A 16,262-nucleotide genomic window follows, 5' to 3' on the forward strand; every position below is an offset into this window, starting at 1 on the left:
GGCGGTGGGAGGGTTATTTATAGCATTGGCAAAGCTCCCAATACCACACGAGAATAGGAGAGGACGCAGAAGGAAACAACGGTGGGGAAACGACCGGTGACCGAGAGTGGGAAGGGTTCTTCTTAATTAAATTTGCTTTTGTGGCGAATTTTACTTTTGTTTCTAGAGAAGCCCGGCCTACGATTTTGGAATAATTGTCCCTGTTGCCATTCATGGAGGTCCGATCAAGGCCGTGTAGCGAGGATCGAACGGTCGTTCATGCGACGCCGTGGCCCTCCACCCACCATAGGTGGTGGCGCGACGGGTTCGTCGCCGCCCCCATCCACACGTATTTTCCATGGCGTAATTTGCTGTTCGTTTCCGACAACGTTGGGGATGCCGCTTTCGCAATGACCGTCCGCCCTCCACGCGAACGGCCGTTGCTTCGGCTATTTGGTGGGGCCCGGAAGTCCGATCGTCACCACCTCCGATGGCGGGCGGAACTTTTCTTTTAGCACAAGGCGTATGTCGACCATCTCACCTACACGATTTTTCATTGGAAATTCCCGTGGGCTCCACGAAAAGAGCGTCATTACATCCAACGAGAATACTTCCGAGTCTTCAGTACGTGGTTTATCCGTCTAATACGAGGAACTAGTAATAGTGGTGCTACTTGGAGATAGGAGCGAGACAGCTTCCGAGTCTTCAGTACGTGGTTTACGTGTGAGGAACGGATTACGAGGCATGTCAGTGACGGCGCGACCGTAGGAACACGGTAAGGCCGGGGAGCTCTCGGAGCACCGGAAGAGGTGGGAAGCCCGTATGGACTTCGAAACGTGGAACTCGACTGGTTGACTTTGACCGTGGTAAACGATGTGATACTTGATTATTTAACCATTTAATCTTTACGTATTATGTATTTATTATTATTGTACATCCAAAATCTGCTGCCGGTAATATATTAATGGATGTCTCAAGAACACCGACAAACCGTAAGCTAATATAGGTCTCTTGCAGCGTGTTTAGTTCTATATAAAATAATATTTGTTTAATTTAATTAATTTTTAAAATTATTAATAATTCTATAAGAGAGTTATACTTATTTTTTATGAATTAAATTATTTATTATATATCTTTTTTAATAACTGAACTTCTTTTATCATAATTATTATGATCAAATCTGCATTAAAATGGGATGAATTAGTACGTACTTAAAAATTATATTGAATCGAAAAGCTTCGTAATGTCCGACTAAAATAATGAGGAAGTAAAATAGTTTATAATAAAGATAAATAATAAATAGAAATGTAAATCGATTTATAGTGGTCTTCCTTCCATGAGCGAAGACCAACTACCCTTTTATAATATTTTTTCCTTTTCACATGTTTATGAGATAATATTTACATGTTACTCTTTTACGAGTAATCCTTCAGACACATCCCTTAGAACTAATTATAAGCATTAGAAGGAAAGAATTCAAAGTTTTAGTAGAGTTTACATAGTTTTTTCCTCAAAAATTCTTACTTCTTTCTTTCTGCCAAAGTGGAGTATTTATAGGCTCTAAGTGGTTTAAAAAATGAAGCTAAAAATTTAAATTCCTGAGTCATCCGGGAACGGGCGGGACCATCGCCTGCACTGAACAGTACCACCACTTACAGCTTAGCACTGGGAGGTATCATCGCCTAGCGGTACTACCACTTGACAGCCTCGGAGATTGAGTTTTTTGAGTTTTTCAACTCGCAGACGGTGCCACATTGGGTCACTAAATGAGCCTCCCAATGGGCCCAAATCAATCAAAATTAAGGCCCAATTAGCATGACTACACCAAAAGCTAACTCAATTAGCCCTCTAAACTTTGATCTTAAATAAATGATTACAAAGCATAAATCATTTGTTCGACATATCATTGGTTTATCCGGTGCTTCGTCCGATCCTTCGGCATATTGCCCAACCGATAAGTTGACTCCTGTAAATTTCGATCTCCTAGGAGCAATGTCTGATCCTTCAGTCTAATGCCCGAATTCAGCATGAAGCTTTATATTAATATGTCGATCGATCCTTTAGCCCGACATCTAATTTTTTAACATATTCACTATGGCCTTCCTTATGCTTTTAATCAAATTGTATCTTCTTAATCGAAGCTAGTCCTATATTACTCAAAATGCATATTAGATTATAAATTCATCAATTGACTTCATAATCAAAATCTGATATTCAACAATAATTATATACCTCCAAATTATCAAAATTTTTAATTATGAAATCACATTTCTAATCCACTTCCTAAACAAAGTAATGATATATCCATGAGCCAATTTCTTTTTATAAAATTAAAATCCAAAGATAGCCTTTTTCCCTTTTCTTTTACTACCATATATATATATATATATATATATATATATATATATATATATATATATATATATGTATATGTATATATATATAATTTTAGAATATGCAAAAATAGAATGAAATAAGAAGATTTTTGAGTTTATAATGCATAGGTTCACAAGAATATATATATATATATATATATATATATATATATATATATATATATATATATATATATATATATATGTATATATATGTATATATATACATATATATATATATATACATATATATATATACATATATATATATATACATATATATATATATATACATATATATATGTATATATATATATATATATATGTATATATATATATATATATATGTATATATATATATATATATACATAGATATATATATATATATACATATATATATATATATATATATATACATATATATATATATACACATATATATATATATATGTATATGTATATATATATACATATATATATATATATACATGTATATATATATATACATATTTATACATACATATATATATATATATACATATATATACATATATATATATATACATATATATATATACATACATATATATATATATATATATATATACATATATATATATATACATATATATATATATATATATATACATACATATATATACATATATATATATATACATATATATATATGTATGTATATATATATATATATATATATATATATATATATACATACATATATATATATATATATATATATATATATATATATATATATATATATATATTCTTGTGAACCTATGCATTATAAACTCAAAAATCTTCTTATTTCATTCTATTTTTGCATATTCTAAAATTATATAAAAATAATCTGTTATTTTTTGATCATATATATATTCTCATTATCATAAAAACTCTTATAGAAAAAGAATAAAATTATATATCGATAATTAAAGTTTTGGTAATTATGCATTTTTGAAAATAGTGTAAATATTTAAATCTTGAGTATTTTTTGCCCCAAATACAAATACACCCAAAGAACCTTATTATTACAAATGTTCACCTTGCAGAAGATGGCCAAATATATATATTATTTGTTGATTTTTTGTCAATTATAGTTTTTGTAACAGGATAATTGCTCCAATCTTGAATATTTTTTCAATCAAAACATGCCTAAAGAATCTCATATGTCAAAAGATCTTCCCTGCAAAAATACACAAAATTAGATATTATTTAGTAAAGTCTGATCAGTTAATTACAATATTTTTTAAAAAGTTAGTGTAACTATTCATTCTTAATTTTTTTTCGCAAAATATATCCAAAGAACCTTATCACATATCCCCAAATTATCAGATTCAGATATCTTTTAATAGATTTGGGTTAAATATAAGATTTCAAGAAATATGTTTCGACATATGGTTAATTTACCGTTTTTATTTTAATATTAAAAAAAAGTATATTATTCCTGGCATCCACCCCTTTGATTTTAATGTCAACAAGTATATTATTCCTAATGAGGCTCGCACGTAGTTATGGTCACGAGTGATGGGTGGCTTGTGTTGGCACACATGCTTTTGCACTGCCATTCATGTGACCTCGCAAGTAGCCGCGTCAACTCGCGGGTGAGTCTTTGGTCGATGGACCATAAGGTTCATTTTTGTGCAATGTTTGTTATTAATGTCGCGATCTCTACCGTAGGATCGTAGGGACAAGCGATTCTACGGTCCAAATCAAAGCTACGAGCCGACCCCATTGTGGGGTCGGATGCATTCCGAGGCACGAGTCGAGATCGAGTTTCCCGAGTCGACTCGAGTTTACTAGCTATAAATTACAGAGTCGTCGAAAACGATGATTTCCCGAAAGTCCGACCCGAACGGCGTGCCCTAGCGAAGCAAGCCAAGGCCCCCGCCGCCGACGAGATCCGTCAATCCGGTCATTGCCCACCGCCTTCCGGTGCTCTTGACTGGCCTTTAACGGTCAACGGCCTCCCTTGGTTATTCTTAAGTCTCTGCTGTCGTCTCTGCCTCCGTTGCCGTTGCCCCCGTCGAGATCCGGCCGTTGAAGCCCAGCCACCTCCCTCTGGTACGATCTTCTCATTCCTTCTCCCGTTCGACCACGACTCTCTCCTTTTTCTGGGATGGCCTCCCTCCGCCATCCTACTGCAGACTCCTTTCTCATCCTCACTTACCGCCCCTTCGTTTGAGGGGCGATGGTCGCTGTGAGCAATTGACCATCTGTCGCGTTAAATTGGAATTTTTATTACGTTGATCATTCTTTTTCTGTATATTTGATGTTGTATGTGTTCAAATTTTGTGAATATTAAGGTTTGCCCTTTTGTTCAATTGTTCTGTGGAACGAGGGTCAAGACCCTGCTTTTGCGTTAGTTTATAGGCTTTGAGAGGGTATCATGGTTATAGTTAGTGAAATAACCCCAAGAAACTGCCAAACAGCCTTCAAGAGACATTTCTTGAATGATGTTATTGGTAATGGAGTATAAGCAAAATCTTTTGGGGTGGCTTCTTATAAATGTTGGTGAGTTAAGTTGTTTCTGTCGTCTGTCTATCATAGGGATTATATTTGATAAAGGCACGAGAGGACGGAGATTGGTAGTGCCCGACAATGAGTATGCTCGCACGAAGTTTTATGTATCAATTAATATACGTGTTTTAACGTGAAGATATTTAGTGGGTGATGAAGCACATCGTTAGGCAACCAGTGGGCCTTGTTTTATCCTTTCGGGTAATCCTAAAAGATTCTTTGAGGAGAGGAGGTTTGGGGACTTTTATTAGCTTTCCAACTCTTTAACTAATGTGGCCTCATCAATCCCCCCAGTTGAGAGACAAGGGTTTACCGGCCCTACACTTGGCTACATCTAATGTAGCACATCATTAGGATATGATGAGCCCTTGAGGTGTTGCCCATACACAAGGTGAAATTCAAAAGGCACCTCGAAGACAAGAAACTTAGAGGCTCCTGTAAGGCCTTGTCTCTTTAGCTCTCTAGATGTGGAACGTATATGACCTCCTCAGCATATATATTGGAGTTGAATATGAATTATTATAAATTTCTGCTCAGGTATTTCAGAATGAATGTGACAAACAGTAACCTCTAGAAAAGAGTGTGGTGCTACTTAGTGGAAACAGCAAATTAGAGGACTTAGATGGACTTGATGACCTTTGGATGATACAGATAAAGCAAAATGCTTAATTATCCTCTTTCCTCTAGGATCAGTAGTTTCATGATGTTTTTGACCTTGTCGAAATCTTTGAGAATATTGACAGGTAACTCACATGACAACACTCCTTTTAATGCAATTTAAGATCACCAAGTCATTGTGTCCTTCAATGTATGGCAATTACTAGACCTAATGTCTCAAATGGAGAACAAGTTGTGTCAGGTCATAGACCAATCCACTCAAAACCATTTATCCATGGCAAAGAATGCTTTGCCACCTTAAATACATGACTTGTCATGGCCTTCTTTTTATGTGTGGTTCTCCTCTTGTTCTACGTGTGTTCTCATTAGCGGATTAAACCATGCAGAGAAATGCAATTTATTTGTTTTACCACATCTCCGGTGATTAGCAAACTTGATTATGGTTCATTTTTGTGAACTGTGGTTAAAAGAGAGGGATTTTCTAAGTCTAGAAATACATTATTTTAGTTGCTTTCCATATGCATATATATAAGCAACAAAATTGAGACATGGATAATGCTATTGTACAACACCATCAGGGCATTTTCCTTGCACCTTAGTCTTGTAAGAAGAACCTTTTTTTTAAATCAATAATTTACCTCATGTTCTTGTAGTTGACTAAAGTTTTATAGTCTGTTTGATTTTAACGAGGCTTTGATGGTTTTTTTCCCCTTCTGTGACTACTTTTTTTAGTGCACAAGTATGGAATTGTGGACTTGTCTTAAAATACGAAGATACCATGATGCTTTGCCATTCCTATGCATATGCTTCTATTATCTTCTTTACTGATTCTTAAAATTGTTTCTTGTGTAAGGTTTTATCAGAGATTTAGGAATCATCAATGCAATTTTTTTCTCTCAAAAAATTGGTGGTTCATGTCAGCACCTTATTCTGTATATATCTAACATCTCTGTGCTAGAGTATAGGGTGGCCCTCCTTAAAAGCTGATGTTAGCAAAAGGAAGAAAGGTTGCTGGGAGAGGTGAACCGATGGCTGCTCATTATGCTTTCAATCCACATGAAGATGATGTCATAATTAAACATAGGCTTCTTACTCGCACTACAACCACCAGAGGCGAACCACCACTAAAGAAGCTGCAGAAGAAGTTCATGTCCTTTGCACATGAAATAGAGAAGGACACAGATAATCTTAATGAGTGCGAGAGACTGTACAAAGCATTCTTACAAGAAATATCTACTTTTGAGTTACCACTTCTGAAAAGCAAAGCAGTTGTCGATGCTAATCTCCGAGAGAAGGAGGGTTTCAATGAGCTGCAATTAGAAATCCAGCGGCAAATAATTCAGGCCCAAGTCGATATAGAGGATCTAAAGAAACAGCTTGAGCAGAGCAAGATCGAGAGACAACACAAGGAGGAGTGTGAGGCAATTAGAAAGTTAATTGCTTCACAGCCTCCAAGATCAGAAACACAGAAAACTATATCGGATCTTGAGAAAGAGATTGCTGCTTTGGAGGCAGAAAATGCTTCCTGTGTGAGGACACTGGATCTTCGGAAGAAACAGTTCTCTCTTCTGCTGCATGTGGTGAGTGTTTGTTCCATTTTTTCCTTATTAAGTGCTGAGTTGGTTGAATCTAGTAGATGCTACAATGTCTGCTTGCTGATGGTATGTATTGTTGAGTTTACTATAAAAGAGAAGTTAATAGTCCATAGCAACATCATGCTTGAAATTATTAATATCATCTTTAAAAAAATTCATACAAATGCTGCAAAATGACAATTAATTTTTTGAACTATTTGAAGTAATTGCATTTTTTTATGTTTGCAAAGGCAGATATCTTTAAGATCTACCTGTTCATAATATAACCTTTAGAGTTTTTGATTGTATAAACTTTGGATTGTTCTGGTACTAGTTGCCTTCATAAAAAAGTGACATAGTGCATGAAACTTTCATCAATCTTGGATTTGGGGAGGAGAGTCAAGGTATGCAGACCTACAAATGGAAAGACTCTTTTCATGATCTTAATCCTGATCATCCAAATCGCAAAGGAGCAGCATTACTGTTGTTTTTTTTTTAAATCATGAATCAATTTTAAAAAAAAATTGAACTCTGAATATTTGAAAATTAGATTGTTTGGTGCTACTGAACTATGAAGCTCATCTTCTGAACAATGCTACTGTGCAGGTTGACGAATTGCAGAACACAATTGAGGATGAACAGAAGAACTCAGTAGAGGAACTGCGGGCCGTCATAGAAGAGCAGAAGACTAGCATGGAGGATGGCAGTGGCATGGGTTCAGAAGCTATGGCCATTGACTAATTAGTGAGATGCTGAGTTCTTCCGTTGGTGGTCCGGTATGTATTGAGACGCTGAGTTCACAACTGATGGTGGTGTGATGCTGAGTTCTACCTTTGCACTTGTGAAACTAAACTGCAATCTGAGAAAAGAGCTAAATGGATCGGGATGTATTCAAAACATAAGTTGAATTATCTTTTCCGAGAAGATACCAGTGAGCAATGTTAAGTATAATGTGTCACATGGAGCTCTTCAACAAAATGTGCATGAAGGCTTTGATCCCAACGGGTCTAGACTTGTTTGCACATATGTCATCGGAGAAGCATTCAGGATTTTGAAAGAGTCCGGAAGAAAATGTCAAATTTACTAAATACTAATCTTTAGTTCATCTTAGACATTAATTTTTTTCCTTTAGTACAGTGTATAATTAATTAATGATATGTATTACCAAAACGTAGACACTTTTAGAATCAATCTTAGAGGCTAACTATTTCCTAGGACTAACTCGAGATCCAACGCAGATGGAAGCATGCGCCGCGAGCGAGCGCATGCGCGCTTCTGCCTCTGTGGTGCCGGCTCAACAATAGAAACATCATGATGGGATCATATGATCGTGCTGTACACTGCTGTGTTATCCCTGAAAACATCATGATGGAATGTGATAATTATGCTTGCCGACAATATGAAATCTCTTATCCAAATCCACACCGATCGGTGTAGAAGAAGAAGAAGAGGCTGATGCCGGTATTTTCATGAACTGACGGGACCTGCTGCTTAATCTCTGAAAGCGCCAACGCCTGGGGAAGCACTTGGGCACGGTGGGTCACATCCACCGAGGAAGCAACGCACCACTATGTGAGTTGGGTCAATCATGCCTCTGCTAGTGGGCGATGGCGAGTATGAAGGCAGATATCTATCTATGCACATCTGCACAAACTCGAATGCCAATTATGTCGCTCTATAGTGGTGATTCTTCATACGAATTAGAGAATGACAAGTGAGAAGGGTCCCCAGGAAGAATTTTAATGCGTTTCAGCTTGATGTTGTTGAGGGGTGGGAGAGTCGAAAGATGCATTTTTTTGCTTAGTCGTCACTTTGTTGGTGGATTTCTTGCCACCAGTGGCACTGTAGCTGTGCAAAGGAGCGTGATTCCTGTTGCTACATATTATGCTGTTTATAGAAGAAATGAGAAGGTCATCCAAGCTTTTCATTCCCAATCTCAAATGGAAGTTTAACTGCGATCATAACACAATATTATTTCTCTATTTGAACACCATCATAGATAGCCTGATCAACCTGTAAGTAAATCTATTCTCCTGTCGCATCCCGGTCTGCTTCTTGCTACTCCTTTCCAATTTGGATTTCCTCTCTCTTTAAATATGGAAGAGATCGATCGTACCTGTTTCTGTTCCTCACACATTTGCAGCCATTTAAATGAGAGACGAAGAGCACAATGGAAGAGCGAAGAGTCTGGTCATGTCGGAACAGATTGCACCACAGTCCGTGATGGAGAATGGAAACCGAGTTGATTTCTACATGATACTAGTAGATCGATCTATCTACACAACATGACACGAAGCAGAGAGTTGTTGATTGGAATTCACTTCATCCTCACAAGGAAGATACTCAACTCCGGGACGCCGGTGCCATCGGGGTTGATCATATACAACGCCTCGGAGTCCTTGGATCCCACCACCCTCTCGAACCGCGCTCTCATGTACGTCAACTCCCCGTCGGCTACGTCCTTCTCCGAGGCATAAGGCAAGACGCCGGCGCCCATGGAGACCCCCCTTAGCAGCTGCATGACGTGCCGCTCCTCGTCGGAGGCCTGCTTCTTCTTCATCGAGTAGCCCGACTTCCGCCCGTTGCAGTACACCGCCCACATGCACTCCTCGACCAGCCTCTTCTTGTGCGTCTTCGTCTCGCTCTCGAGCGCGATCTTGACGAGCCCGGAGGCCATCTCCTTGTGGAGATAGCTGGTGAGCATGGGCAGCTCGAGAAGGAAGATGGGAGCAGACGTGGGGTTTTCCTGAATGGCCAAGCTCACCCTCCCTCTCCGGTACCCGAACAGCGTGATGGTGGCCGAATTGCCGGAGAGCAATGATTTGTTAGGCCGGCCTGCGAGCGCCGCCATCTTGCAACCAGAGGTGAACGCTGTTCTCAACTTGAACATCCGAAAGATCCCCCCGCCGGCCATCTTGGCTCTGCGTTCTGTGGAGCGCCGGAGCAGTGACACAAGCCCTGGTGTCTCCAGCAATGATTGCATTTTTGCTTCAAGGAGAGGTGGTTGTAACGGAGGAAGGAAGGGATGAAGTTGTTTTCCTATAGGAAGGTGGAGACCTCAGTTAGGAGTTATATAGGGTAGAAAGAGAGAGAGAGGTTTGAGTGTCTTTTGGAATCCTTTTGCTTTGATCACAGTGAGGAAGAGGCACCTCCCAAGTTGGAGATGGTGGAAGGGACAAGGTGGAGGAGGTAGGACCGGTTGGGGTTTGTGGGAAGGAAAAGGGAAGAGAAAGAGTGATGGATGGTTGGGCATGAGCATCGTTCGATCATTATTACATGAGGTTTCCATCATGAGTAACATGCTTTTCCTTCTGATCTACATCCCAAAATAATTACTGAGGTAGTGCCTTTTTGTCTCAGCTCATGAGTCTCGAGAAAAGAACATCATGTTCTTCAAGTCTGCTCACAAGTATGGTGTGTGCAAGTTCAATGGCATTCAGTGGAAGGAAGAGGAGATCCATTTGGAGGTTTCTCCATCAAGTTTGTGGTGGTGCTCACATGAAGTTTTTGGAGCACTTCTCTTTTCCATTTGCTAATGAATCAATGGCATAAAAATCCTGCATGCTATCATTCAAATGTTTTAGTGGACAGCAGCAACATGCAGGAACTGACCAATGGCCCTAAGAATTGGGAGACAAACAATCTCAAAAGTCACTTACTTCTCTAGTGCTTCAAATCGATGACCATATTAATCAGGAACAAAGACATGAGCCACAAGTGGGTGTCCCCCCAACTTGATGTCTCAGATCACTTCATCCCAGAGAAGAATTGCAGTCCCATCGGTGGGCAACTTTTCAGGACAAATGGAGGTGAAATGAACCAAATATAGTAAAGAGAACAAGGTAAGTCAGTGAGCAGAAACATTTGAAGATGCAGATCAACAATAGATTTATGAGCTTCAGCAGACATGATTCCACCTTTAAAGATTCCTTCGTCCTTTCCGTTCCTTGAACTCTGAACATGTTGCAGACAGTATCATCCGATCGATGTTTCTATAGACTGGAAAATGGTGATTCTGCAGATTGTGTCGCAGCACTTGTGGCGGTCGATGTTAAGACTTTGATACTTAATCGGCCTGCCTAGAAAGCGCACATAAAATGTATTCTCAACTGTATACCCTTCAAGAATCATGTGTGTAGCCTCCTTAGACTGATAAGCCATGGCAGGGCTTTTATCTTTAAAGACACTTAAAGCTTCCAGATTTCTGATGTGATCTGACACAAGGATTCATAGCTGTGTATTCCATCAGCAGTACATCTCCACTGAATCATGTCTTCTTCCACATTTAGATGCATTGAGTTGTTGAAAAACCTGTAGCTCCAGATGATATCCGAAAGTGAAGGATGAACACATACTATCCTCATGGTTAACAAAGACCTGCAAGATGCATTCATACGGGCGACGGAATAGATCAAACAGATGCAGAAATGTAGATGCTAGTTTTCTGTATTGTTGACCGGATATTTAAGTACAGAAAGTATCCCTGACATTAGCAATGCCTTTCCAAAGGCTAATCCAAGTGATTGACCTAACATCCAAGCATCACAACCCAAGGTGTTCGCATGACCTTTTGGGAACTGACAAAAAGAATAAAATTCTTTTAGAATATAATCGAAGCAATGAACCTTGGAAGAGAGCATCTAAATGACTGTTGCAGCACTGAGCTACAGGAATATCAACTCAATTCTATCTTTGCTTTATCACCTTGTGCAATGAGGTTGATGTTGGGAAGAGTATGAGTTTATTTCAAGGTGCGAATTGATGATACATGGATGAGATGATACTATAAGTTAACAAAATAAAAACAGAGAATTAATGAGCATTCTCATCTATTACCATAATGGTCTCAAAAAGATGGACAGGTTGTAAGAGTAGTAAAGTGAAGAGACAACAGCACAGTGTGTTTATGCAAACAAGAACTTGCACCATACCACATGAGTTAGGTTTCTCACCACAATGACTGCTCATCTAAAAGACATCTAAAGTCAACCTTTCTACAAGGAATGGCTTAATTCATGATCTGTAACAATTTATTCAAAATGTATTTTTTTTATATATTTTTTTCAGAGAAAGATGTCATCCAGAAGTTCTATCACCTCCAAATGCATTGTTGAGCACCCCGATTTCATGAAGATGGCTTATGTCACCCCATGTTTTGATGGTCCAATTGCCACTCTCAGAAATCAGGAACACATTGACCGAGGTATTATGTATCCTCCCATCTGACGACCGTCCAGAAACTGCATGTTTGTGAAGTTCTCTCAAAACTCCACCATGGGTCAGTACAATCACTCTTTCTCCTGAGACGTCATTAACAGCGATAAGCAACTTTCCCAAAATCAAATAATCTCTAGAAAAGAAAATACTGTGGAATATATATCGTGATTTTAATATTTGAATTAAAACAATGGCCCCAACATCTGTTAGATGGTGCAACATGGTTATGCAAAAGCTGTTCTATTTGAACACATTCTGTGGAAGCATGTTTTTCCCGCTTCCACTGAATGTGCAAATTACTCGTGCATCTCCCATGGAACATAAGGCTACAGAAACCATACATGGAAGCATGAATGATACACGTGACATGATGGTCGAAGTAAATAATATGTGATTGATGGTTTTTTCAGAATCTTCCAAACACAATGATGAAAATGATTTCTCAACAGCAGGTTGCTAGGCAGTCGAAAGAAATGGACCAAAAGTTACATATTTTAACATTGAAATGGCAGTTACAGATTTTAACAATGAAATGGGTTGGACTATGATCGTAAAATAGCATGTTGAAAATATTATAAAGAAATGCAAATTAGTGTCTCTAATAAGTCATGCATTCAGAGATTAAAAGGTATAGCTTTCATGTTAAAGAAACTATACCTTGGTGCTTACTAGCTATTTTCTCCAAGCAAGAAACACATCGTTCATTAAGTTGATCGAGACTTTCTCCACCACCCTGAATATAACAAAATAACAGTAAAGAATGAGAAAATTAAAGTCATTTGTGATTTATAATAAAATAAAGAACTGAAAAGCCAAATATAATCATCAAAATCTCATTACCAGTATCATACTTCATTTTATTGATATATTATATCACTGTGATCAGTATTGTCAGACCAATTAATCAAATCTAATCTAATCCCAAACTTTTCAAATGGCCAATCCTAATTTCTATCTCAAGTTAAAACTTAAGATGATGGCATCCCTTCCAATTTTTTTTCGAATTCTATATAATGACTAATAAACAAGCAAGAACATGGCATGAAACCCTAGTAATTGAACAAGATGTAGATGACAATTATTTTAGAATAGGAGAATAATGCTTTTAGTGGCTGATGGAACCATACTGGAATTTCTCCATCTCTTTTGCCTGATAAGAAAATCTTGTAAGCTTCAGGCTTTAGCTTTGCAGCATCACGTAATGTTAAACCCTGAATGTCCCCCAGATGCCTTTCTCTCATTCCTGGATCCAGTATTACCTAAAGTACACAAGAAATCAATTGTTAAAAATAAGAATACTAAAATAATAAAGCCAAATATTGTGGTAATGATCAAAATGTTGCAGACAATCAGTAGATCTAAGTCCTCTGACTATATATAGGTTAAGAAATTTCATGCCATGTTCTACTAGTATCTATTCAACTATAATCATAAAGCCCAGCCAAGGTTCCCATGATACATTATATAATTTCCCGATAATGCATGTATTGTCAGTCCACTTCTTTGGTTCAATAAGCTTCAACTGTAAGATACTTGCCGAGTTCTAAATCTTCATAGTAGGCAGCATACTGGTTAAACTTGATACTGGCTGAAATTTAACATCATATTAACATGAGTTTGTGACAAGCCAAGAAGAGCCAACTGTCTTCAAATTTTGAGGGGTAATATATACGTTAACAGAGACAGCAGTCTTTTTCCATACACATCCCCTAGAGGAGGTATGAAAAAACTTTAGCAAGCCTATCAAAGGATAATCTACTATAAGATTTAGAAGATTAACTTTTTTGGAGAAAAATCTAACTTATGATTGCAAATGTAGCTAAAACCAGCTACAACTCTTTCCCTCAAAAAACACCAGCTAGGAAGTTACTAAAGATTTTTCTAAATTTGGAATAATCTAACATGAAGATATCTGAAGCTCTTATGTTCACCTCTCAGGTAGAAACGAAAAACCAGAGCCAGTAGTACTTTTTCTGTTTTTTTTTTTTTTTTGTCTGAAAGGTTCCAAAAAAAATTCAAGTAATTTTTTAATGCATTTATGTGCGAAGTATATCGCAAAACTCATTTGATAACAAGTCCAACTAGGTACAGTTGCAAGTTCAGTGTGAGACATACCTCTGGTAAGTTACAAACTTTTGCTATAATGTTTGCAGTTTCAGCAGCTCGCTTCAAGTCGGACGAGTAGATAGCTTGAAATTTAGGCTCTTTGGATAGCCGACCAGCCACCTTGCAGTAATGGATAGAGCATCCCAAAATCAAAAGCACAGGAAAAGAAATCTTCCAGTGAGAGTGTAGCTTACCACAACTGCCTGTTGTCTTCCAATTTCATTTAGTTCTGAGTCCAAATGCCCCTAATAGAAGAATTAATATCACATTTTTAGTAATCTCAATAAATTTTTCATAGGTACCACGAATAATCGGAAGGAATTTATTAAACGAAGATAAGGCAATGCATTAAATTGAACATGTACAGTCAAGGACAACTCTAGCGTGTCATCTTGTATTACTACAATGCTAGCGTGCCACAGCAAGCAATCATTGATGTAAACACTATCGCACGTTCCTAATGGATAACGAAAACATTGCCTTAACATTGTCCATTTTCCCTTTCTTTTCAAGTTCCACCAGGCTATTCAGGAATAATTTTTCACCCTAAATCAAAAGTAAGCTAGGGAGTATATAAAGTTGGAGGAAGAATTCTCAAGTATGAGTGGAAATAAATTCAGCTTTATGAACCAAAGCAAAGGAAATTACTTCCACATCCCTTTCAGAAGTCTTCCCTCAGTTTTCATAAATAAGGCCTACACATTTGAGTAATCAACTAAAAATTTACAATCCAGTATAATAACTAAACCATCTTTCCCTCGATTATCTCAAATTGACAAGAGACTAAAGGATCTATTACCGAAAGATTACAAACAGAGATATTCATATGGACCGAGCATCAAACACATGTCGATCGACGAGTTCCCGAAAGAGTGAGAAAGGATACCTGGACGATTCTCGAGGCATTCCAGCACGTCTCACCGTGGCGAATCACGACGATCTCCGCGAAGCGACCACGGTCGGCGGTGGAGGCCATGATCGTGGAAGGACGAGAAGGACGAGAAGGGCAAGTGAATTTGCACCTCGAGGTGGTGGTGCCTCCGGAGTCGTCCACGACGCCAAACGCGACTACAATTCCTCGTTCGCCTGTGATTTGGGGGAGACTCGAGTCGACCGATCTCCGAGAAACTGGGGCGGAGGGCCGGATGGGACGGCTAGAGATGGTTTCGATCACAAGTCTGGAAGCAAAGCTTTTGGCGGATGCCAATTACCCCGTGGCGGACTTGACGAGAAGGTCAGGCTTAGCCACTTGCTTCCGACGACCGAGTCTTAATGAGCTCATCGATATTTGATGTCAAGTTGACAAGTTAATTCCTACCAATATAACCAGACCAATTTATGCAGGAAAATTAATGGTAAAAGTAATATTAATGATAAAAAATTAATTATTAAAAATAATAATAAAGGATAAGTGATAAAAGATAAAATTCAAGCTTAGAACCTTATAATAAACTATTAACTCAAATTATATTATGGTAGATTTTTATCTAAAACTGTTCATCTTAATTCATAATAATCTTAATAATGCAATTCATATTATTTTAGATTTGGAGGTATGTGTTTGATGTCTATTTTGGACATCATTGATTTATTCTCTAATCAGGTCCGATTCAAACTATATTATTGTGTCATCCCAATTTTGGACTCCGAACCGAATTCTATTTTTCTATTTTATTTTTGGCTATGCATAGTTGTTTCTTCCCGTTGTCGCAGAAATGTAATGTTCCTTCCCTAAGAATGGCATGAGCTAACATGCTCACACTTTGGCTTTCTTCCACTGTTTCACCTGAATAGGGCTGGCTGTAAACCCATTCGATTGATCTGAATCTGATTTCACAATGTGACAAACAGGCT

The 16,262-nt window shown here is 37.8% G+C and overlaps 3 protein-coding genes across 5 annotated transcripts; 1 reads left to right on the forward strand and 2 right to left on the reverse strand.

Annotated features, from left to right (window-relative positions):
• The first annotated feature begins 4,198 nt into the window (after window positions 1–4,198).
• On the forward strand, window positions 4,199–8,009 carry LOC135678723 (THO complex subunit 7A-like). Of its 2 annotated transcripts, none has more exons than XM_065191831.1 (3): window positions 4,199–4,437; window positions 6,470–7,091; window positions 7,692–8,009. In XM_065191831.1, the coding sequence occupies exons 2-3, from the start codon at window positions 6,498–6,500 to the stop codon at window positions 7,824–7,826; spliced, it is 729 nt and encodes a 242-aa protein (XP_065047903.1). In that variant the 5' UTR covers window positions 4,199–4,437; window positions 6,470–6,497; the 3' UTR covers window positions 7,827–8,009. The 2 variants fall into 2 exon arrangements, with proteins under 2 accessions (XP_065047903.1, XP_065047902.1); XM_065191830.1 differs by having other exon boundaries at window positions 6,477–7,091.
• A 1,249-nt stretch (window positions 8,010–9,258) lies between these two features.
• Window positions 9,259–10,274, reverse strand: LOC135678725 (protein MIZU-KUSSEI 1-like). The gene has a single exon (XM_065191833.1). The coding sequence runs from the start codon at window positions 10,066–10,068 to the stop codon at window positions 9,403–9,405; it is 666 nt and encodes a 221-aa protein (XP_065047905.1). The 5' UTR covers window positions 10,069–10,274; the 3' UTR covers window positions 9,259–9,402.
• Window positions 10,275–10,891: 617 nt separating this feature from the next.
• Window positions 10,892–15,649, reverse strand: LOC103991536 (phosphoglycerate mutase-like protein 4). Of its 2 annotated transcripts, XM_065191832.1 has the most exons (7): window positions 15,295–15,649; window positions 14,603–14,653; window positions 14,418–14,528; window positions 13,430–13,561; window positions 12,960–13,035; window positions 12,182–12,385; window positions 10,892–11,662 (listed from the first exon to the last, which is right to left on the reverse strand). In XM_065191832.1, the coding sequence occupies exons 1-7, from the start codon at window positions 15,382–15,384 to the stop codon at window positions 11,628–11,630; spliced, it is 699 nt and encodes a 232-aa protein (XP_065047904.1). In that variant the 5' UTR covers window positions 15,385–15,649; the 3' UTR covers window positions 10,892–11,627. The 2 variants fall into 2 exon arrangements, with proteins under 2 accessions (XP_065047904.1, XP_009409301.1); XM_009411026.3 differs by lacking the exon at window positions 10,892–11,662 and having other exon boundaries at window positions 11,898–12,385; window positions 15,295–15,646.
• Between the last annotated feature and the right edge of the window lie 613 nt (window positions 15,650–16,262).

The sequence above is a fragment of the Musa acuminata genome, chromosome BXJ1-7, assembly GCF_036884655.1.
Source record: "Musa acuminata AAA Group cultivar baxijiao chromosome BXJ1-7, Cavendish_Baxijiao_AAA, whole genome shotgun sequence".
NCBI classification, from domain to species: domain Eukaryota; kingdom Viridiplantae; phylum Streptophyta; class Magnoliopsida; order Zingiberales; family Musaceae; genus Musa; species Musa acuminata.